Source organism: Emydura macquarii, unplaced genomic scaffold, assembly GCF_026122565.2.
Source record: "Emydura macquarii macquarii isolate MOO-44397 ecotype Brisbane River unplaced genomic scaffold, CSIRO-AGI_Emac_v2 contig_2171, whole genome shotgun sequence".
In the NCBI taxonomy this organism is placed as follows: domain Eukaryota; kingdom Metazoa; phylum Chordata; order Testudines; family Chelidae; genus Emydura; species Emydura macquarii.
The window spans coordinates 580,442-604,188 of record NW_027132308.1 but is presented as its reverse complement, the minus strand read 5'-3'; the positions used below and the strand labels follow the sequence as shown (position 1 = coordinate 604,188).

The 23,747-nt window shown below is 46.4% G+C and overlaps 1 protein-coding gene and 1 long non-coding RNA gene across 7 annotated transcripts in view; one reads left to right on the top strand and one right to left on the bottom strand.

Annotated features, from left to right (window-relative positions):
• Positions 1-23,747, top strand: part of LOC137160218 (uncharacterized) — a 115,648-nt gene that overhangs the window by 27,520 nt on the left and 64,381 nt on the right. For both annotated transcript variants that reach the window (XR_010921812.1, XR_010921813.1), the window contains exon 2: positions 20,743-20,911. This is a non-coding gene — a long non-coding RNA (uncharacterized lncRNA). The remainder of the gene's footprint in view (positions 1-20,742; positions 20,912-23,747) is intronic.
• ANK2 (ankyrin 2) overlaps positions 18,715-23,747 on the bottom strand; it is a 272,410-nt gene continuing 267,377 nt past the window's right edge. For all 5 annotated transcript variants that reach the window (XM_067558657.1, XM_067558653.1, XM_067558655.1 and 2 more), the window contains 2 exons: positions 23,072-23,163; positions 18,715-20,898 (listed from right to left, as the gene is read on the bottom strand). In XM_067558657.1, coding sequence (XP_067414758.1) covers positions 20,721-20,898; positions 23,072-23,163 — 270 coding nt within the window. In that variant the 3' untranslated portion in view covers positions 18,715-20,720. The remainder of the gene's footprint in view (positions 20,899-23,071; positions 23,164-23,747) is intronic.

Here is a 23,747-nt window from a genome sequence, read left to right as displayed (position 1 = left end):
GAATTAGCCACCCAGGCTGCCTGTGTGCCTGAGGAGAATAAGGCACGTAGGAATGGGATTTACATAAACCAGAACAGGAGCCACCTAATCTAGCCAGTAGGATATGCCTGGGATTTAGGTGCTTATCGCTGCTTAGAATTCTCAGCCATGAACCTGCTCCTGGAGTTTGGCACCAAGGGCTGAGCTGGCTTTCTTCTGTAAAACCACAGAGGAGTGAGGTGTGTAGGCAGTGCTGTACTCGGCTTTGCAATCCCAAACTGATTTGAGAGCCTAATAGCTCATTTCCTGGGCATGAGATCTAGGCCCTTAAATCAATTAGACATTGTAAAGCTTAGGCAGCAATGCCTGAATTTCCTTAAAAATCCAGGCCTAAGTCTCTATGGGGATCTAGCTCTCTGGGCCTGACTGTGCCAGCTGTAAAACAGGACTAATAGCCCCCTCACCACGCAGGGGCTTTTTGAAAATAAGTTCATGAACATTAGTGAAGTACTCGCATACTGTAGTGCACCATAGAAAAGTCCATAAGGACATTAATATTTCTGTGTTTGAATAGTGTGTGGTAAATTGAACAATGAGGATTTGAAAAAAATTACTATCTGCTCATTAAGTGAGCACTCTCTACCTTGTGCACTGAATGAGGCAGGGATCCTGCATAAAATATATTGTGGTCATGTAATCAAAGAGCATACGCACCAGGAGACTGAATAATGATTGCAGAAACAACCTTACTTCTGGCATTTACTAACTTTTGGGTGTTTGACTTGGTAACCTTAATATTCTTTTGAATGTGTTTATATGTGGGGTAGTATGGTATGCAATGCATCCCTGACGAAGGTGTAGAAATAGTTTAGTAGAAATATTGGTAAATAGATAGATACAACTCCATCTGAAATTACTCTTACAGAAGTGAAAACCAGCATCACTTTTAGGAGCAGGTCAAGCCTGGAGGGGAACTGGTCCTACATATAGAAGGGCAGCCCCATGAGCAGAGGAGGTGAGGTAATCTAGCCCCAAAGAAAGGAAATAGTCAGAAGTCACTAGTAAAGCTGGCTGGAATTTTTTCTGCTGGACCATTTTTACATTGGAAAATGGCATTTTGTTAAAACAAGCTTCCATGGGAAAACAAGGTTATTTACCAGTAACTGTTGTTCTTTGAGATTATTGCTCATATTCATTCCAATATAGGTGAATGCACGCTCCGTGCACTGGTTCCCGGAACTTTTTTGCCCTTAGCAAGCCCCGTAGGGTCAGCTCAGGTGCCCCCTGGAGTACCGCGCTCATGCCACAGTACATAGGGCGCTGCTGACCCTACAGGCCCTCAGTCCCTTCTTTCTGCCAACTCTGACAGTGGGGACGGAGGGCGGGTTTGGAATGGATATGAGCAACACATCTCAAAGAACAGCAGTTACTGGTAAGTAACCCTGTTTTCTACTTTGAGTGATTGCTCATATCTATTCCAATATAGGTGATTAAATAGCCATGTCTTGGAGGCGGGTAGGAGTCTTTGGTGAGTAGCCCTTGACAGCATGGCCCTACCAAATCCTGTGTCCTCTCTCGCCTGCTGCACGATGGCGTAGTGTGAGGTGAAGGTGTGGACCGACGACCAGATGTCCTGCAGGGGCACTCATTCCAGGAAGGCCGAAGATGAGGGCTGGGCTCCAGTTGAGTGTGCTGTTACAGGTCCTGGAAGCAGCTCCTGATGCAGGCTGTGATCCAGGTGGAGATGCGCTTGTTGGAGACAGGTGAGCCCTTCATCCGGTCCGCCACTGCCACAAACAGTTGCGTTGACTTCCGGAACGGCCTCGTCCACTCGATGTAGTAGGCCAGGGCTCGTCTCATGTCCAGCGAGTGCCATCTCCGCTCTTCCTCCGAACCGTGCGGTGAGGAAGATATCCTGGTTATAGTGAAACTGAGACACCACCTTAGGCAGAAAGGCCGGGTGGGGCCTCATCCGGACCTTATCTTTATAGAAGACTGTGTAGGGGGGCTACGAGGTTAAAGCTCTGAGTTAGGAGACCCTCCTAGCCGATGTAATGGCCACCAGGAAGGCTACCTTCCAAGAGAGAATGAGCAGTGGGCATGTCGCCATGGGCTCGAAGGGGGGTCCTGTCAGTGTGGCGAGGACCAAGTTTAAGTCCCAGGGAGGCACCGGGTCACGGACCTGCGGATACAGCCTCTCCACCCCTTTGAGGAGCCTGACTGAGAAGAGGTGTGAAAATAAAGGCCTCCCTTCCAACGGCTGATGGAAGGCTGAGATGGCCGCCAGGTGTACTCTCAGGGAGGCCAGAGCCAGGCCCTGCATCTTTAGGTGGAGCAGGTACTCCAAGATCGCCTGTATGGGTGAGCAGCTCGGTGGGATACCCCGGGAGACTGCCCAACAGGTAAAGCACTTCTACTTGGCCCTGTACACCACCTGAGTGGAAGGTTTCCTGCTGCCCTGCAGGACCTGTTGGACTTGCGCCGAGCAGGCTCTCTCTCCCTCTGTCAACCATAGAGTCTCCATGCTGTCAGGTGGAGGGAGTCCAGGTCCGGGTGCAGCATGCGTCCCCGGTCCTGTGAGAGCAGTATCAGCGTGGCGATGGAGAGGTCCAGCAACATGCTGAACCAGTGCTGTCTCGGCCAGGCTGGGGTGATCAGAATGATGTCCGCCCTGTCCCTCTTGATTTTTCATCAGCGGAATGGGGGGAAACGCATACATCAGGGTCCCCGTCCAGTCTATGATGAACATGTCGGAAATGGAGCCCGGCTCGCGACCCCGGAGCAAGCAGAACCTCTGGCACTTCTTGTTCCAGGATGATGCAAACAAGTCTAGTTGGGGAACACCCCACCTGCAGAAAATGGAAGTCACCACCTCCGGATGCAGTGACCAGTTGTGACGGGATAAAAACGACCTGCTGACCTCCGGCAGATGAGAGGGAGATAAATGAAAATCGTGCCTCACCGCAAGGTCCCAAAGTTGAATGGCCTCCTGGCAAAGGGCCGAGGAGCGCGCTCCCCCCTGCCTGTTTATATAAAACATGGCCGCTGTGTTGTCCGTCAGGACCTGTACCATCCTGCCCCTCAGGAACCTGAGGAACACCTTGCAGGCTAGATGGACTGCCCTGAGCTCCCGAACATTGATGTGGAGGCACTGCTCCTGCATCGACCAGAGTCCCTGAGTGCTGAGGTCGCTGCTTATGTGGGCCCCCCAATACACATCTGAGGCGTCCGTAATCAGGGTTACTGATGGTGCCAAGTCTCTGAAGTACCTCCCCTGGGTCCCTCCACCATTCAGGGCGGACAGTACCTGGGTGGGGACAGTGACCACCTTGCTGAGCAAGTGTCTGGGTGGCACGTATATGAGGCCAACCACCCCTGGAGAGCCTGAGCTTGCGGCGAGCCAGCCTCACCACATACATGCATGCCGCCATGTGTCCCAACAGTTGAAGGCAGTGCCTGGCTGTCATCGTGGGGGACCTGTGAAGATCGCTAATTATGGTGGCCATCACCTCGAAGCAAGGCTGTGGGAGGAAGGCTCTGGCCTGAATGGCATCCAGGGTGGCCCTGATGAAGTCTATGCGCTGCACCGGTGTGAGCATGGACTTCTGCTCGTTGATGAGCAGCCCCAGTCTGGTGCATGTCGCGCAGGTGAGTGCCAGGCTGTTCCTCAGATGGGCCCTGGACCTGCCCCGGATCAGCCAGTCATCCAGGTATGGGAAGATCTGGACCCCTCTGCGGCGCAGGTGGGCTGCTATTACCGCCATGCATTTTGTAAAGACCCTGAGAGCGGGCGAGAGGCCAAAGGGCAGGGCCGAGAACTGGTATTGGCAGCCAGCTACCACAAACCTGAGGAACCTTTTGTGACCGGGGAGGATAGTAATGTGAAAATAAGCGTCCTTGAGGTCGAGGGCAACATACCAGTCCCCTGGATCTAGAGCAGGAATGATGGAGGCGAGGGAAACCATACGGAACCTGAGGCGCCTGATGTACTTGTTCAGACGTCGAAGGTCCAAAATGGGCCTCAGGCCCCCCTTTGCCTTGGGAATTAGGAAACATCGGGAGTAGAACCCCTTTCTTGAGGAGGAAACTCTTCCACCGCCCCAAGGAGGAGGAGAGAATGTACCTCCTGGACAAGGGGATGCTCATGAGAGGGGGCCCTGAAGAGGGACGGGGTACGGGGAGAGTCCAGGGGGAAGGCTGAGAGTTGCAGGGCATAACCTCTGCACACTACACTCAGCACCCAGCGGTCCGAGGTAATGCTCTGACACTCTGGGAAATACGGCCGCAATCTGTAGGCAAAGGGGAAAGTTAGAGCCAGGGGGATAGGGGAGGTGCCACCCTCGGGCATCCCATCAAAATTGCCGCTTGTTATTCCCCTTGGGCGGCCCTTGCTGGGGAGCCCCTGAGGGGCCCTGGCGGTCCCGGCGGCTTGACTGCCTTTATCTGTCCCAACCCCTCCTGGGTTGAGTGGGTCGGGGAGGCTGTCTGGGTGCAGGCTGGGGCTGGCGCTGGGGACGTGGCTGGGCCTGACGCCTTGAGGCCTGTGGTGTATAGAGCCCCAACGACTTCAGGGTGGCCCTGGAGTCTTTCATGGTGTGTAATTTGTTGTCCGTGTGGTCGGAGAAGAGGCCAGCACCGTCGAATGGCAAGTCTTGGATCGACTGCTGGACCTCTAGCGACAGACCGGACGACTGGAGCCAGGAGCATCGCCGCATCACAACTCCTGACGCCATTGCCCTACCCGCAGCATCCGCTGCGTCGCTGGCCGACTGGAGAGCAGCGCCCGCCACCGTTGTGCCCTCCTGGAGAAGGATGGCAAAGTCCGCTGTCTGGTTTTGGGGCAAGGCCTGCGTGAACCTCTGGACGGAGGTCCAGAGGTTCAAGTTATATCGGCTGAGGAGCGCCTGATGGCTGGCAATCCTCAGCTGTAATGCCCCTGTGGAGTAGACCTGCTGGCCGAAAAGGTCTAGCTTCTTATTTTCTTTGCTTTTGGGGGTGTTCACCTGGGCCCCCTACCTGTCCCACTGGCTGGCCGCATCCACTACCAGCGACCCCAGGGCGGGATGATTGTAAAGGTATTCGAAACCTTCCACCGGGACATAATACTTTCGTTCGACGTCCTTGGAAGTCGGGGCAACCGAAGCTGGGGTCTGCCAGAGGGCCTTGACAATCTTTAAGACCCTCTCATGGACCGGGAGGGTAACCTTGGATGGACCTGCTGACCCCGATACTCCGAAGAGGGGGTCTTCCTCTTCAGAAAGCTCCTTGAGCTCCAGGCTCAAATTGTCTGCCACCCTTTTAAGGAGCTCCTGATGGGCTCTAAAATCAGGCAGGGGGGTCCTATGATCCCTGGCGGCCACATCGTCCGGGGAGGAGGAGGAAGACTGCGGGAGGGGGCCCCACAGAGGGACCTTCCTGCAGGTCGGATTCCCCCTCAGAGTAGTGACCCTTGTCCGGCTAGCTCTTGGAGGGTGGTGGCGGCGGGTGGGCCATTGACGAGGGGACTGAACCTGTACCCTGGGGTGCCTGCATTCCCCAGGGCCCCCAGTAGGGCCGTTGCCATGGTCCCTGCGGCCAAGTCGGGACCAGTCCCAGTGCCGACTGGGAAGCACCACGGCAGGCATGGCCCGAACTGCTGGACCAGTGCCACTGATACTTGTGGTCCTTCCCGGTTCTCCCCGATGACCGGCTCCTAGATGACGAGGAGCGGTCTCGGCGGTGCTGGCAGGGAGGCAAGCGGCTGGAGGAGCTGGACGAACGCCTCCTGGGCGCTGAGGTCTTATATCGGCACTTGCCCCTAGGAGACCTGGAGTGGTGCCGATTGTGATTGCGCCCCCTTGAGTATTCTAGGGAGCGATGGTGCGATGGGGCCGGGTCCCTCGGTGCCGGGCTGCGAGCTCGGGACCTGGAGCGGTGCCGCCCCTTGTCTGCACCGGAGGACGAATGACGGCGCCTGCCGTCGTCGGCCACCCGGACTCCCTTCTGGCCACAGGTCGGTGATCTGGATGCGCGCCTGGCTGTGTCTGCGTCCCCAAGGTGGCTGTGGGACCGGGATCGATGTCTGGCACGGCGGGAGTCGTGAGAGACTCGAGCAGAGCTGCGGCCTGGGGATCAGTGTCGAACAGGCCATGGCTCCTCAGCCACCGGGATCCGCACTGGGCTGCATGCCAGGGATCGAGACCGGTGCCGTGCGTCGGCCCTCGACACAGGGTAGTGGGATCGGTACCAGGTGCGGTTGGGTGCTTGTGTCCATGCCGGACTGTGCACCGGGGATCGAGACCGGCACAGAGTGTCCCCTTTTTCGGCCACCAGGATCTGCGCCAGTGCGTGGTGTCTAGATCAGGAGCAGTGCCAGGATCCCAAAGACTGATCCTCGCGTGAGGCGAAACTGTATAGACTTTGCCTCGCGCTGAAACCTCGAGACCACCCTCGGTGCCGCAGTGTCAAGGAGCTCGATGACTCTGTGTCGGAGCTAGGAGGGGAGCCAGCACTCTCGACCCTCCTCAACCATCTGGGGGGAGACCTTGACTCCTGTCTCCGCCACCCAAGGGGGCCACCTAGCACGGGTTTACCCCGAGACGCTGGTCCCGGAACCCTCGGCTGAGGGGGGGACGGAGGCATGGGCATGCCCATGAGGGCGCATGCCGCAGTGAAAGCCTCCGGCGTCGACAGCCCTTGCAGAGGCACTCCTTCTCCCCCCAAGAGTCAGGGGAGGCTCCCTGTGAGGATATGCGGGTGCCGGAGTACTGTCCACGGTATGTGGCTGGGGCATCTCCTGAATCACCCCCTGCTGTACCGGTTGCAGGGGGGAGTCCATGTGGGTGGCCTCGGGCCGCTACTTTCTCTTCGGTACCGCAGGCTTTTGAGACAGTGCCGGTGGAGCGCTCTGCACCGAGGAGACGCTTGGTGCTGCCGGAGACCTGGAGGGTTCAGAGTCCAGTCGGAGCGCGGACTCCATCAACATCGCCTTCAGGCGGGCGTCCCGCTCCTTCTGCATCAGGGACTTAAAGGCCTTGCAGATCTGGCACTTATCCTTACGATGCTGCTCCCTGAGGCAACGGCGGGTCGTGAGGATTGCTAACTGGAAAAGCCTTGGTGCAGACAGCACAGGCTTTAAAACCGGTTGAGCCGGGCATGGCTCAACCCAAAGCCCCTAAGGGCTAACAATCTACTATTCTAACTCTGTCTATCAATTACTTAACTTTAACTGCTATGCAAACAAAGTACTATACAAAGTACTATACAAAAGGGATTGCTACTTGCTAGTGCAAATCCTGCCTGTCATCCCGAAAGGCAGTGGAACAGGTACTTAGTCTGCAGGAAATTGTTTAAAACGGGGAGGATCCATCACGCTGGAAAAATCAGCTTCGGGAGAGGAAGGGGAGGAGACAGTGATCCCTGAATCAGCCAGAAAAGCCACACACTCCCCGAATGGAAATGTGTCCCTGAAAAGCCACACTCCAGCCATGCAGCTTCTGCCCCTGGGATTAGAGAGGGGGGAGAAGCAGCTGGGTGTCAGCTGGGGGGCTTTGCCCCCATCACTCTGCAGACAAATCAGAAGTCTCAGGAAGCTACCAGAGGCCAGTTTCCCAAATCCCACCTGAGCGGCTCGGGGTGGGTGTCCCCTGGGTTACTGCTGCGCCATCAACTGTGCACCTTGTCTTTGATCAGCATGGAAAGGCAAGATACACTGGGCTCCTACATCTGTGTTCCTACTGCTGTGTTGTGTGGGTTCAACCCACTATAGCAGAGAGGTTGGGAAAAGCAGGAGGAATTGCAGATGTGGATAAGGATCAGTGAGTATCCTATAGTACATATCCACCAGTCAATCACCCATCCACTGCAAAGGTGTAACTAGTTTACCTCGGCTCTTGTGCAGAAAACCGTGGACTGTGATCGTGCCCAATGTCTGTGTGAGAGTACAAAGAAACTTCCCACCTTGCATGAATGCACAGGCCTGGATACAATCTGGCTCCATATGTACCATGTTTCTTATTCAGTTGTGTTACATACATATTTAAATGGCTATAGGTTTTTCAAGGTTAGTGTCTTTGCCTAGTGATATAGTTCCTTAGGGTCAGTGTGTTTTAAAAAAAAAAAAAAAAAAAAAAATAGCACTAGTAAATATACTGTTTTGCCAGTAAATATTTTAACAGATGTGTGTGTTTGTAAATTTTTTTCTACACAAGTGAAGCAGAATACCAAAGATCATCACAAAACCAGCCATGCTCTGATTTAAAATCGCTAGATTGGAACTTGGGAGCTCGGGGTTAAATTCCTGCTACTGCCATGGACATCTCTCATATTCATGAAGAAAAGCAACATCTCTTTCCATGTTCATGAATAGCTCCTAGTACAATGGGTACCAAGTTTTAGTTGATTTCACTATACATACTGCTATTAAATAGTTGGGTATATTAGGGCTACATTGGAGGTAAGTTCTGTGACCAAAAAAAAGGAGTTTACAAAATGTTATAGCAATAGAAACAGTCTCATGACATTATATAAGATAGTTACCAATTAATGATTTTTTGGGTCAGGATTTAAATCTGCCATGTCAACATTAAAACTACTACATGAGTCTCAGGAAAAGAAAGTGACCGTAAACCTAAACATAACAGCCCAGTCTGTTCTTAGAAGGACAAGCGGGGTGAGATAATATCTTTTATTGGACCAACTTCTGTTGGCAGGAGACAAACTTTAGAGCTTACACAGAGGTGACCTGAAGAAGAGTTGGACCAACAGAAGTTGGTCCAATAAAAGATATTACCTCACCCCACTTGTCTTTCTAATATCCTGGGACCGACACAGCTACAGCAACAGGAGAACAGACTATCATACAAGGTAAAGAGCAAATTGCATGAATGGTGGGGAAAAAAAAATCAAATAAAGAACCCAAATCAGTGCCCACTGAAGAAATGGAAATCTATCTAAAGCCCTAATTGCAAGCACAGTTTTAATCATCCAGGGCATTAATAGCAGGGCAAATAATTCATTTGACAGGTTATTTTGCCTCTTTTCACAAATTGTCCACATCATGTTATGATTATTCTAAATTAATTTGACATTTAGTAAGTCATTTTGAATAACTGAGTAATTTTTGATCTGTAGAGGAGAAGCAGTTAATTGCTCAGTTTTCAAAATTCTAGTTTTGGTCAGTTCTGTTGGAACAGAAACCTCCTATGTGACCCCTGTCCAATTATTATTCTTAGAATCAGGTGACTGGTGCAAATATTCAGACTTGCAAATTAAAAATGTGTTTTCCATGAATATTTTCCAATACATTGTGTTGACACTGTGAGAATTTATTTTCCATGCGTGTTGGCGCAAAGAGTTCACTGACAGGGAACAACAAAGGGGTAGAAATACAATTGAAGCAAATAGTTTAAAAATTCGGATACTTGAAGATTTTTTTCAAAGTGTTTACCTGATTTTTTGCCATAGGTGACACAGGAAATATATTTTTTTAAAATATATAGTTAAGAGGTTGAGGAAAACATGGCCTATGAGGAAAAGTTGAAAGGACTGGAGATGTTTAGCCTAGGGAAGAGATGGCTGAGGGGGATAAAACAGTCTTTAAATATGTGAGGTTGTTACAAAGAGGGCAGTAATCAGTTGTTCTCCCCATCTACTGAGGGTTGGACAAGAACTAAACAGTTTAATTTGCAGTAAGGGAGATCTAAGCTGGATATTAGGGGGGAAAAAATCTAAGTATAAGGATAGTTGAGCACCAGAACAAGTTGCAACATACTCTTGTTTATCTGAAACCCTATAGTTGGGTAAAACTTCTGTATTACCCAAGTCCCAATCTTTCTTTTCCCCTGTGATGGGATGTGATCCACACACCAGCACTGCAAGTGGGCCCAATTAGCTAATTAGGTTGTAAAGGGGGAAGCTTTAGGCTGGAGGCAGCTAATTAGAGAGAAACTCACCTGTGTGGGACTGGGAGACTTCTACAAAAGAGAGGAAACTGGAAGCAAAGGGGACATCTCTTGGAGAAGGGAGATGGGGCGGGGGCTGCAGACAAAGTTACCTAAATTAAACCCTGGGATGAGGGAGTGAAGAGATGGGCAGGGCCAGGAGGTACAGAAGCAGCTTAGGGAAAGGCAGTAAGATGAGGGAACACCATGGTGGCTGCGTAGAGGGACACTGAGCTGGAACCCGGAGTAGAGTTCCTGGAGACCACTGCGGCATGGCTCCTATGGCTGTGCAGGGAGCCCTCTGTAGCCCCGCTGGCATGAGAGGGAGCATGATTCAAAGAGCTTGGTTTGTTTAGCCCAGGGGTGGGGAACCTCCGGCCCGCGAAAGAATTTGATCCGGCCCGCGGGCGGGCGGGAAGTGCGCGCCGCCGAAACCCTGCCTCCGTCTGCCCATTTTCGGCGGCGGCGGGAGCTCGGAGGTGGTTACTGGTCCACGGCACCCCGCGGACACTGTAAAACCGTGCCGCCGAAAAGACGGAAACGGCGGCGGCATTTCGGCGGCGGGGGGGGGGGTGGAGTCGGCGGCGGCGCGGTTCCGTGGGGGGTCGGGCAGTTCCCGCCGCCGAAACCCTGCCGCCGTTTGCGCCTTTCGGCGGCGGCGGGGAGAATTTGGCGGCGGAATCGGCGAATTGGCCCGCGAATGCAGGTACCAATGTCAAAATGGCCCTTGGCAGGGAAAAGGTTCCCCACCCCTGGTTTAGCCTAACCCAGAGAAGGCTGAGGGGAGATACCATTGCTCTCTATAAATACCAGGAAGGGAAAGGAGTTATAAGTTAAGCGTCAATGTGGACAAGAACAAATGCATATACATTAGCCATCGACAAGTTTAGGCTTGAAATTAGACGAAGGTTTCTAACCATCAGAGGAGTGAAGTTCTGGAATAGCATTCCAAGGGGAGCAATGGGGGCACAAAGCCCAACTGGGCTTTGATTGATCCTGAGACTGCCTACAATGGCATGCCTACATTGATCCTGAGACTGCCTACAATGGCTGGTCTGCAACTGCTAGCAGCAAATATCTCCACTGCCCAGTCATGGGACAGCAGATGGAGACAGCTCTGAGTTATTACAAAGCGTTCTTTGCCAGGTGGCTGGCTGGTGGTGATCAGGGTTTAGCTGATCACCATATTTGGGGTCTGGAAGGAATTTCCCTGGGGGGTCAGATTAGCAGAGACGACCCTGAGGTGTTTTTGCCTTCCTTTGCAGCCTGGGGCACATGTCCCTTGCAAGTTTAAACTGATGTAAATGGTGGTTTCTCTATAACTTGAAGTCTTTAAACCAGGATTGAGACTTCAGAAACTCAGCCAGAGGTTAGGGGTCTATTACAGGACTGGGTGGGTGAGGTTCTGTGGCTTGCATTATGCAGGAGGTCAGACGTCCCTTCTGGCCTTAAAGTCTATGAGTAGGGCCATGATAGCAGAGTTGCAGAGGGCTCCCTTTGCTGTGGCAAGGGGCTGGTGACAACTGCTCCCTGTAGCAACAAAGTTCAGGGAAGACTGCAGTCCTGGTGGGACCGAGCAGAGTCCTGGCAGGGGTTCTCTGCTCTGCCCAGACCACATCCTCCTCGACATACATGGACTGGGTGTCATCAGCCATGTGGACCGTGAGGAGGAGGAAGAGTGCTGGCCGGCGTGAAGAGGCCATCCTGCTCCTGAATGACTCCTGCCCTGTCAATTATCTGAATAAACGCCACGTCTCCTACGTTGTTTGGATAATCATGAGTATGCTGTACTTACAAGGACTGTAGAATCCCTGTCACTAGGGATTTAAGAACAGGTGAGACAAGCATCTGTCAGGGATGGCCTAGATATATTTGTCCATCTCACTGCACTGAGGCAGAACCTTGATAATCTCTTGAGGTCCCTTCTAGACCTACATTTCTATGATTAATCCCTTTGATATTTGGCTTGTATTGCTAATACTGGAACATTTAGCTCCTAGAGAAGAATGCAATCTGATCTACACAGCAATCTTGCTGTTCTATTTAAAATTTGTGAACTGCTACCCTCTAGTGGCTACCTAGGAAAACTGGAGTTTTCACAAGTCATGGCTACTATCCAATTAAGACTAACTTTCTGTGTGCCCAGAATGCTTTAATTTGTGTGGGGTTTTCAGTTTTGTATTTCTGCTGCCTATGGTACTTTTACAGATCCCTGGTTGTAATAACTTTAACTCTTTTTCTTTAATAATGGTGGTCATAATAGGCTTGATGCAAATAGTCTGGGTACAAGAGTAGTCTGTTTATTTTTGGCATTTTCAAGTGACTGGAGCTTCTGCTGGTTGACAACAGTGGAGACCAGAATCTAGCACTGTCAGCCTCAACCCTGCATGGAAGGGATCACATTAATTCTTCCTGCTTCTTCAAGTCCTTGGGCTTTTCAAGTCCATGAGATTTCCAGCAGGGTTGAGCCTATTGCCAGTTGAGATGCTGGTTTTGTACGATGCAGGCACCTGGCCAGTAGGAAGTAGGCTGGGACTGACCAACTGCTTATTGTAGAATTTTTTATGTTTCCTTATTCCAAAAGGGGAAGGCTCCCCTGTAGAAGGGGTTGTTGCAGCACAATTCCTGCATATGATCGCCCCTGCCCCCATCCATTCGGTGCTAACAGTCAACCCACGACCTGACCTTATTAGGGTGTAACCATGGAATCGGCTGCACCTTTGGCTCCCACGTAATATATGAGGAACGTAACTGACAATGGGAGACAAAACTCCCCAGCAACCAGGAAAACTGCAAGTGTCCCCCGGCCAATCCAGTGCTGGCACGAAGCCCATATCCCATCCCTTGACCAATCAGTTAACCCTTCATGTCCCATTTAGTCCATAAAGAGGGGTCTTTCCCAAGCCCCCGCTGAGAGCCTCATCGCAACCAGCCTGATCACCTGGTCCCGACTCTCCCGCTCCCATGTCTCCCCTCCCTCCCCCGAGCGCAAAATGTGTTTTTGCCGGCCGAAATCGAGTAATGCTGTCGATTCTAGCCTGTGTGGTGAGGAGTTAACTATCAGTCTGTATTCTACAGCTATGTTGTCTGTTTAACATTCCTTTGTATTAGTCTGTGCCTTAGAGTTAACTGCCTGTTTGTGTCTTGCAGTTAACTGTCTGTGTGAAATCTCTGTGTGTCTGTGTAAAATCCTTCTGTGCCTTGCATTTAACTGTCTGTGTGAAATCTCTGTGTGTCTGTGTAAAAGCATTCTGTCTTGTAGTTAACTGTCTGTGTAACCCCTTTCTGTGTCTTGCAATTAACTAATTGTCTGTGTAGCATAGTGGTACATGTCCTTGTCTGCTATGTGGGAGACTAGGGTTTGATTCCCAGGCAGGGAACCACTGTCTGTTTAATATTAGTTTAGGTTTTTATAGTTAGTTGTCTGTTTAATATTTTCTTATATCAATTTATGTTTTGTGCTTAATTGTTTTTATATCCTTTTATATTAGTCTATATTTTATAGTTAATTGTTTGTTTAGACGAGTATAACTAGTTAAAAATCTATACTACTCCTGTTTTTTATAATAAAACTCATTTATTCCCTAATTGACTCATTAGTGACTCTGGGGGATCACTAACCTGTCGGAACAGGGGTGGCCTGTCCCTCCCTGTCAGTCTCAGAGGGAGGCCACACCCCCCTCTCGGCCACACCTCTGTGGGCTAATTTTAGGCAGGGGATTAGCTTTCTCTAGTCTATTGCCCTGGGCCCCGTTGGGCAGGGCAAGCAAAGCATCAATAGCCCTAGGAAGGCTTCACAGGCTGTGGTGAGGCTCTCACCGCAGATTTGGGGTGGCCGGGGCGAGGGGGACACAGGCCCTCCCGCCTCCACCACGTCCCAGCCTAGGGCCTTAGCAGAGGCAGAGCGTTCTGCAGCTGGGTCAGCAGGGCTCTAGCTGAAACTCACTGACTGGTGACTGAGCTCAGTCCCAGCCAGACCTAGGTCAGCTACCCTTGGACTACTTCCTCCACCCCGTGTACCTGGGGCCAGGATCATCATCTACTTTCTCGGGGTACATCGCTAGTGGCAAGTCCTCGCCATGGAGGTGGTCCCACTGCTCAGGTGGGTCAGGTGAGTCCTCGCCAGCTTCTCTCTCCAGCAACGGGCAGGAGCCATCTTCTCCTCCAGCAGCTGGTGCCTGACTGAGGTGTAGGGTCCATCCTTTATACTCTTTTTCCTCTTCTGGTTCCATCCCTGTGCTTCTAGCTCAGCTTCCCTTGCTCCGCCCTCCAGGGGTTGAGTGGCAGCCCCTCCCTGTCAGGCTCAAGCTTGGCAATTTTAGGTCTCCTCGCTAAGCCATGACGAAGGAGAGGACATCATTACCTGTTAGCCCCTCCTCTCCAGTGCTTAGCCCTACTAACATGATGTGAAACTGTGGATCTATATTGTAGTCCACTGTTCACGAGTGATCTGCAATTACCTTCCTAGGGATCCACAGTATAAAACATTTGGAGAATCAAAGAGTGGGGAGAGGGAGTACAGCTGTGGCCATGGGGAAGGGCTGATTCTCATTTCTGTGAAAGCTGCATTACACCACCTTTCTAAGACCCATTATACTGCCAGAACAATGATGTTCAGAGGCTTAGTAATCAAGCTCAAGGCGTCTGTGTTAGGACCTTTCTTACCAGAAAGGCTTCTAACCAGAAACCTCCATCTGAAAATATACAGGGATGGTAGGGAGGGAGTGTACACTTTGCTAGAGATCAGTTTGTTAAATGGTTACAGAAACAGACAAAGGGGTTTGTGTTGTGACTCTCGGGTGCCATTGTATATACCCATCTAGTCCGCTTGCCACCTCTTAATTTGTCAAAAATGCAGATCATGTCTGACTCCAGCTAAGATCAATGGGAACTCTGGGTGCCCAGTCCCCCTTAGTGTGCTGCACTTCACAGGGCAAGCGCTGTCCACTATGTGTGTTTTAATTTCAAGATCACCCATATGCTATTCTAAAGCCCGGGTCCATAATTATACACAGAACACATCTTCAGTGACAATCTGAGGAACCCAGTACAGCCTGGGCATGGCTCTCCTTCCTGAACCTGAAAATGCAAAATTACAGAGGAATGGAGGGTCTCGAGCTTCAGGAACTCACTGGAAAATGCAACTAAAAGCGGTGTGTGGGGGAGGGGGGTGTTATGTGGTTCTTTTGGTTCCAAAATCACTTCTCATTTCATGATCTCTTTGCAGTAAGGCCTGCCCCCTTGGTAGCTCCCCTACGCTGTGACAGTATGGGCGTAACACTAATTAACCAGGCTAACAGCTTATTTTCCGGCGTGGGGGAGCTATATTTTCAAATCAGATGTGTAAAAATGTCTTTTAAGTACAGACACCTTGCATTCTGGCATGACGATAAGGACTAACATGAAAGGCCTCCTCTTAAGTCTTGGAATTCAGCCTATTTAGATATGTATAGCTAACATGCTGTCTTTTTTAGCTACATCAACTCTCATTTCATTTAAGAGGGAGCTTGTGGAATGCATTTTTATTTAACTAGCAGCCCAAGAGCAGCAAGGATCAGGCTCTCATAGTGATGTTTGTGGGGCAGGGACAGGGGGTGGGGTTGATTTAGTAGGAACAGAAAATGGAGTTAAAGAAAGGTTTATTAACCAGTGTGTGAATTCACCCAAGAAAGCCAGAACTGAATTCCTAAGCCATCCTGGAAGGGCTTCCTTAGTTACTGGCCAGTAAATCTGTACAATCAAAGCAGTGATAACTTTGCTTAGCTACTTGCTGAAATGGTTCTCAGCTATACCAGACTCAAACTGAGAACCAGAAGGCGCGTGTTCTTGCTCTTCAGAACCCACTAAGACCTGCGTGAACAATTATATTGAGTCACGTCACAGCTAAGAATGTCTCTGAACCAAAAGTGACTCAATATAATTGTTCACGCAGGTCTTAGTGAGTTCTGAAGAGCAAGAACACAGCTCATTAATTTGTTTGTGTTCTGTAAATGTTCAATGGATTGTTAGTAAACTGAGTATTTATTATTTACAATTTACACTGTCATCAATCTCATTGTTTCTGTTCTCTGTGTGGATGACCTATGATAAGCTGCAGTGAGCACCTGAAGAAATCAGTGAGCTTTGATTCTCATGGGGAGATTAAGCAATTTGAGGAGAGAAAACAAGGCTCAAGGAATCATTTCCCTTCCTTATTTTGCAGGAGAGCACATTGTTTGGATATGTAAGCGAAGCCCAAATTTTTAAATAGTTGGGTTCTTTCCAGACAGCGAGAAGCATAAACCAGATTCTTTAATGAGGGTATATAATGGACTTTGTAGTCACTTTTCTCTCATCATATTCATGTCAAGTATCTGTGTGTGTGTGTAGTCATCATAGGATCTGCCTACACGGCACTGGAAGCCTGAACTCAGGCACAAGCGTCATCCATTTACACTCAAATTGCACTAAGCCAGGGCCCCATGAGGGTGGATCCAAACTTAAGTCAAGCTGGCACTCAGGGTTCAACCCTTATTGCTTTGCTGTGTAGGCACAACCCCCCTGGACTCGGAGTCCATCAGAAGTATCCCATGGGCCAGCTTTCTTTGTCCTCTTGAGTGTCAGTCATTCAAGTTTTGAACAAAGGATTAGAGCAGCCACATTGTGGGAGGGTGCTAGGAAGTCTAGGCTATGGGTGGTTGGACTCAGGCCTGCATAATTCAGGGTAGACACTGTGACCCAGGATTCAGCAATTCCCAATGTGCAGTTGTACAGGCTCAAGCCCTAGGTTAACACATCCAGGGTCTGTCAACTCGAGTTCTACTAACCTTGGACTGACTTTGCCATGTAGACATACATAGAGTTGCAAGTTGTAAACACATCTTTTTCTGGCTCATTTAATTGCTTAAATATTAAAAACCAGGGTGATCAGAAAGCTACTAGACCTCCAGCCTCTATAAAATAACACACTCTACTTCATGGATCAGTGAAGGTTGAGGGAATGGGTGGGTTTTGGTAAATAATATTCAACTGGCTGCGTGCAGGAAGTAAACTTACAACTCAAGTGCAAGCTGACGAATGAGAGGAGCAAGGATTCACAGTTGGTGTGCTGTTGACTTGGTTCAAGTGTTCAGTTAATGGCAACTAATGTCAAAACGGTCTCTTTAGCTGGTTTGTGGCAATGAGATCTTCATAAAAAGGATTGTGAACACCTGAAAGCTTTAATCATAGTAGACCTATTTTTTCTATATTTGCTGAGATCTAGTAAGGTCAGAATTTTATATACGTAAGGTAACAGCACACTAATGTTAGTTCTAGCACCCATATTAGACCCCCATGGCCAACAGCCTCCTTACTACCAACTGATACTATAACAATACCAAGGACTCAATCAGAATCTGCGTTTAGCTTAACTATGGGTAGCTTCCTTCCAAATTCAAACCAACTTGGCTGCGTCATTCACATCTAGGTACTTTGCACTGATTCCTTGTTTTGGAATTGTTTACAAGGTGTCCTCTATCTTCAGTACAAGTGGTTCTAAACACAGCAGAATCAAAAGGTACATTAATCTCATTCAGTTTTGTTACAAAAAAGGGATGAGTACAAGCATACATTTCACACTTGTCAATGAAACTATAAAATGAATGGGGAAGGAATAAAACCTTTTTACAAGCTTCCAAAATTCAGTATATTTAACCCTTTAAATGCATCTTCTATGAGAAACTTTTATGTCCGAAATGTGATAGCAGATGTAAACTAAATCAGTAAATTCAGGGACTACATTTCTGTTTGTAATAGGTTACTTCAGAGGCACCAGTAGCAGCTCCAGAGTGGGCTGATTTTTTTATTTATTTATTTTTTACACTTGAAATAGGGATTCAACATGTGTATAGAAATATACAGCTTATCTTCCCCATAATTACAAAACATATTCTCTTATTCAAAGAACATTCTGAGGATTTGCTTATAACTCACTAATTAATTTAGGAGTTAAATTTTATTAAAAATGGGTCCTTTAATAAACTTGGTGGCAGACTTTTTATTCATTATCTCTGTAAGGGCATTTTCGGAATCTTGCGCATGAGCTGTGTTCAACATTTGTTTTGAGATCAGTAGGCTCTTCTCCCATTAGACACCTCAGCATGCATCAGAAAATTGTGTGTTTACTGAGGGGTGTAATTACCTGAGCTGCATAGGACAATGATCAGTTCTGCATTCCTTAGGCAAACTCATCCCCTCTGACTCAGGCTTGAGTACATGTAAGGGCCCTAAACGCCTAAAGTAAATAAAATTACTCCAGACTTATACCTTGGCAGAATTGGACTCAGGACTTGTGAGTTGGTGTAGAATTTGGCCGATAGTAATAATACTATTTTCAGCAGGTATCGGGTATAAGATGGGGCAGAATCTTTTAAGGGTAAGGCATTTGAGCCAATGCTTTCTACAGTTCCCATGTAACATCAGTGGGACTAAGGGGCATAATTTGACACCCATCTGTACATATTGAACCTAATGTTGCACATTTTAATGGCAAATTCTGCCCTGAGAGGCTCATAAGTTAAAATGGTCACTTGTCAAGCCAACCCAGTTACACTATCTGAGATGTCATTATTTCCTGTACTTATAGTGGCAATTATATTGCATGTTATGGTAACAGACTCAACATTAAGGGCTGAAACATATAGTTTTATAAAATAAAAGGGGGAAAACTCTTCATGTTGAATGTAAGAATAGTTCAGTCTTCACTGGACAATTGCGGTAGCGGTCAAGCCAAATAATCAAGATCGGACATGTTCTATCACCATAATCAGTAGTAAAAAGAACAAGCCATTATTGCTACATTTAACACTTGTACATTTTATTTAATTAAATCAGCCATTGTACACATTGCAGCTATGTATTGTTAGTGTTGTAGGTTTATTTAACTAATACATGCCCTCATAGATATATTCAATTAGTGTTATCACCATGGGAACAAGATGCTGATTCATCAACTTAAAAATCACTTCTTCTCACAGTATTCAAGTTCTTTGATAACACAGCAAAAAAACCAAAAGGTGAATAACCATTATGTTGTTACACAGAACATCATCTGCACCGCAAATAACACAACAGAAATGCATCTCTTTACAGCCCTGTTCCTGAAGGTCATCCAGTGCTGTCCTTGACAATTAGAAAGCCATGGTTTTGTCTTGAAATGTTTCATCGTGGTTTCTTTTTGGCTACCAACAATGCTTGTTTCCTATCTGACTGCCAAAAAACATTAGCACGGTGCCTTGAGTTGCTTTGCTTGCAGGAAGCCAAACCTCCCAAGTGTTTTCTCTCTCTTGGCATCTTTAAGTACCATTGTTCAGTGAGTGGGGTGGGTTTTTTTTTTTTTTTTTTTTTTTTTGAAGTTCTGAGCACTGAGTGAGTCATTTTTCTGAAAGAGTTAAAGGCCAGAGAAGTTTGGAAAAATATCAACCTGTGGCGGACTTGACTCATTTTCATCTTCTCTGAATATACTTTTTCTTTATCAAATGACTGATTCAAAATGTACATTGTTTATATGTATGTGTGTGTGTATATATATATATTTTATATATGTTAAAATGCTACAGAGCTCCAACCACTAGTAGAATAAAGTATAGGACACAAAATATTTCAGATTTTTATATTCCCTTCTTTAAAGATAGAAGTGCAGGGATGCTGTTATAATTCTCAGAGGGTTAGTTTAGAAATATAAATGATATATTAACAAAATTGAATGTTTTAAGCATTTTTATATCTAGTCAGTGAATTTAAAAAAAAAGAGAGAGAAATCGCTCAGTGCTAAGAGAGTTAACAAGCCTTTGACATGATTACAAGAGGGTTTCCTTTTGATTTTTAAATGCCACATGCATGTATCAGATAAGAGGCAATCTTGATAAAACGTAGTGAATTAGTCTAACCTTTCTGTATAGTGGTAAGTCTTTTCTCCCATAGAATTATCTACAGTGCAGTGGCCAGCAGGAAGTACCACCAATAAGACAATGTGGTTTGCTAAAGCAGTGATTGAAAACAAGAAATTATGGTCATTTGGCTGTTTAATACACCCTGTCACATTTCCAGATCTACAAGTTTTTAATACCATATGCAAATGTGCCATAGATATAGCTGCTAGCAAGTTGATTACCTAATTGGGTATTTTTTTTTCCTTCTTTAAGTGACTGTCCAAGAATCTTAAAAGCACTGATGGCCACGGTCACCTGTAATTTCATGGGAACAGCTGTAGTTCAAGGTTATCAACCTAAGAGATCATTAAACTGGAAGTCCTACAGCTGCAGAAGGCCTGCAGTGCTTCCTCCCCAGAGATTCTTTATTCTCAGTCGATTGTGTTAGCAATATTTGTTGTTACTTGCTGTTCAGCAATTTCAATAGACCGTGTAATCCACTATGCTAAGTGTAGTCAGAGGGGTTTCTTTTTTGAGGTCTTGTAAGTCCAAGCACTTTAGCTATGTACAGTTTACATGTTAATATCCCTTTAAGAAGCATGTACATAGTCACTTGAAGAGGCCTGTGGATGAGACTGGAGCTAGTGCAGAAGCAAAGGAACAGCAACATGGCAAAGTTAACAAGTTCCCAGTACAAGGACAAAGATGATGATTTAGTGGATAAATCATCCTCAGTGAAGGATGCTATCTTTGGTCACAAATTAGCTTACAGGTACAAAAGAAAAACTGAATTCGTTTTATGTGCCTGAAGTAGAAATGTCAGTGACTTCCAGAGATTATGTAAATTATAAGTCTACATCTATAGAAAAGAGTGAGTGCTGCATATTGAATAGATGGATATGTGGTGGTGGTAGTGAGATGTGGCAACTTCTCATTTGGCCTCTTGCTTCCAGTCTTCTGTGCAGAAATGTCTAAGAAGTTTCTGGAGGTCATGCTGGAGGTCATCCTGTGCTTCTGGTACATCCCCCAGCTGTTCCACAAGAACATGTTTTCCATACTGGTTCTTCACCACGGTCCTCTTCTGTGAGCTGGATTTATTCATTGTTGTCCTAAAGACAAACAGTAAGTTAATTAATGTGACATTTTCCTTTCAAAGAGTTAGAATCTCCTTCTGCAATCCTGTAGTGTTAAAATTCCTCCTTTCCTGCACAATGAATTATATTAAATAGCATGGAATTTCTGCAAAAGGCATTCTTCCTTTTCAGCAGGACTGGCGGAATTTTAAAGCAGCAAGACAGCTACAATTCTTTTCTTATGGTTTACAGACAACAAACACTGAGCACAGATGTTCTAAACACACACTGATGAAAAGTTTAAATAGTTAAGAAACCAAAACCAGAGTCCTTTTTAACCTTGTATAATTTTGTGTTGTGAAAAACAGTTGTTGGGTTTTTCTCACAATGCTGATATCATGCAATTTTATAACAAATGCCTGGAAAAGACATGCTATAATGCACTAGCATGCAACAGCTTTTGAAATCCATGCAGGACCTACTTAATGGTCTTAACTTCAGAATACAGTGCTATCAGTTTTATTTCTATTATACACGTCCCGTCCCACAACTGTTCCACTTATCACTGACTACTTCAAACAGGTAACTCACTACTAAACGAATGACCTGCCCCAGAAAGATTATAAAACCTTACTATGATATCTTACAATCTAATGTTTAGTTAAAAATCATTCTAAACTTCTCCAACTTATTTTCTTCCCCCCCCCCCCAAAATGCAGTTCTCAGAAATGCCTCCCTCCTGTGTAAAAACTCGAGCTCACTAGTAATTCTTGAAACAATTTCTAATGTGACAGTCCAGGCTGGCAACTGAATGATATGTCTATGGGTATATCTCAATTAATTCCCTGTCATTGCAGGGGCAACAGTGCACTTTGATTCCTGCTTTTTGCTTGGAACACACAATACTTTGGTCTGGTTTAGTGAGTGGGTGCTATTGTAGATCTGGTGGTCCCTCTGGCCTTAAATTTATTTACTCTGTTTCAGATGTAAGTAAAGTAGAGGAATTTAACCCTTAAAGTGCTGGCATCTTCCAGCCAAATGATCTGCTTCTGAGGTGTGTGTGTCCTTTTACATTAATAAATACAGAGATTCAAAATTAAGCAAACAGTTTGGAGACTTTTTGGCCACTAAGTCAGCAATATTTTTTAATCTGACATTCTTGCCACATTATGCATGATGATTGGACATACAGGGCAAAATTCACTACTAGCATCAGTGAACAAAACCATCACTCAAATTAGCTAGTGACGTAACAGTGGACATAATTTCCTTGGGGGAGGGGTGGAAGTGTCCATGGCAACTGTTATTCTAAATTTTTGAAAAGACAGTGTATGCATTAAACTAATATGTTGTGTTATAAAATACTTTTAAAAATAAATGTTGCTCTTAATATACTTTTCAAAAATATATTATATAATAGGATTATTTCCTAGAACTGAAGATTCTATTTCTGATCCTCACTGTCCCCTATCTTAGGGGAAGGCAGAATGCCAGACACAATATTAAGCTATTACAAAAAGTTTAAAATAGTCACAAAGAGACTGCATAAGGCAGTCTTTCCTTTCTTTGTAGTAAAAAAACTCAGTATGATACTTTCTAGAGATGACACCTAGCTGGAAATTCAGAACCAGATTCATGGGCTGTTGAGGTTTTGGTTCAGCTTATTATATGACCACTCAATTTAAAAAAAAAAAAAAATCTGAAATCCAAACCTGTATCTGGATCAAATACTTCTGATCTCTAATACTTTTTTGTTACTAATGAAAATTCAGTTTTACAGATATAGTAGAAACTCTAATCATGCTCACGTTTCTTATGTTTGAAAATACTCATCATGAACTGTAAATGGTTAAAGGGAGAAATATGGAATCTAAATTTTTGGCTGGTGTGTACAAATGATCTTGGTAATTTTGCTAACTCTGATTAATTACAATCCATCATTCTTTATCTACTGTAAAATCAGTTATACATTATCTAGCATCAGTACAAGTGATTCAAGCTATCTAGGAGGGGAGATTTCCAATGCCTGAATATTTTTCTTCACTGTACTCTGTATATTAGTTTTACATCATTTAGTTTTATGTCAGATAAAGCTTTAGGTGTTGCCAGCCAATGGCTTTGATTTAGACATGATTTTACTCTCCCATCTACTTTTTTTCCAGTATTAGTTTGTTAACCACTAAAATTTTACTGTCATGCCAACTCAAACCTTTTAATAACTGATCCATCCTCTTTCATGATCTCTTTCTCCACTAAAGTGGGGAGTTGGACTTTCGCTTGGTTACCTGTATAACTCAAAGCCTAAAGTGAAACACACAACAAAACCCTAAACGAGAAGATAATTAATTGTACTGCACACTTTTAATACTTCTGCATTAGCTCTAACAAACCTAATATATCTAACATATCAGAGGCATGGGGGGAAGATTTTCAAAGGTTAAACTGCCACATTCCTGTTGACTTTGAGTGGGAGTGAGGGGCCTACATGCTATTTGTGCTCTTAAAAAGCTCTTGTTGAAATTACAGAGCATAGTATTTCCTTTTTAACTTGGAAATTCCACAGGGATTGGCCAACTCTCAGGTGAGAGTCCTAACTGCAAGACTAAGGAATATTCTGATGTAGGGCTCCCACTATCTTTCTTACTGCTGTTTTCCACTTTAAATAAAGAACAGGATTATTAAGTGGGTCAGTGAAAGAGTGACACTACAGCCTAATGCATAAGATAGTCACTTAAGAGACAGCAGATCCTTGCACTAAGGGTCTCCTAGACAGTGGGCAAGTACTCTATCCACTAGACTAATGGTTATATGATAGTAGGGAGTAGTATACCCCATCCCTAGACACTGTTAGAAGCCTGTTGCCCTTGGTGTGTGGATGGCAAGCA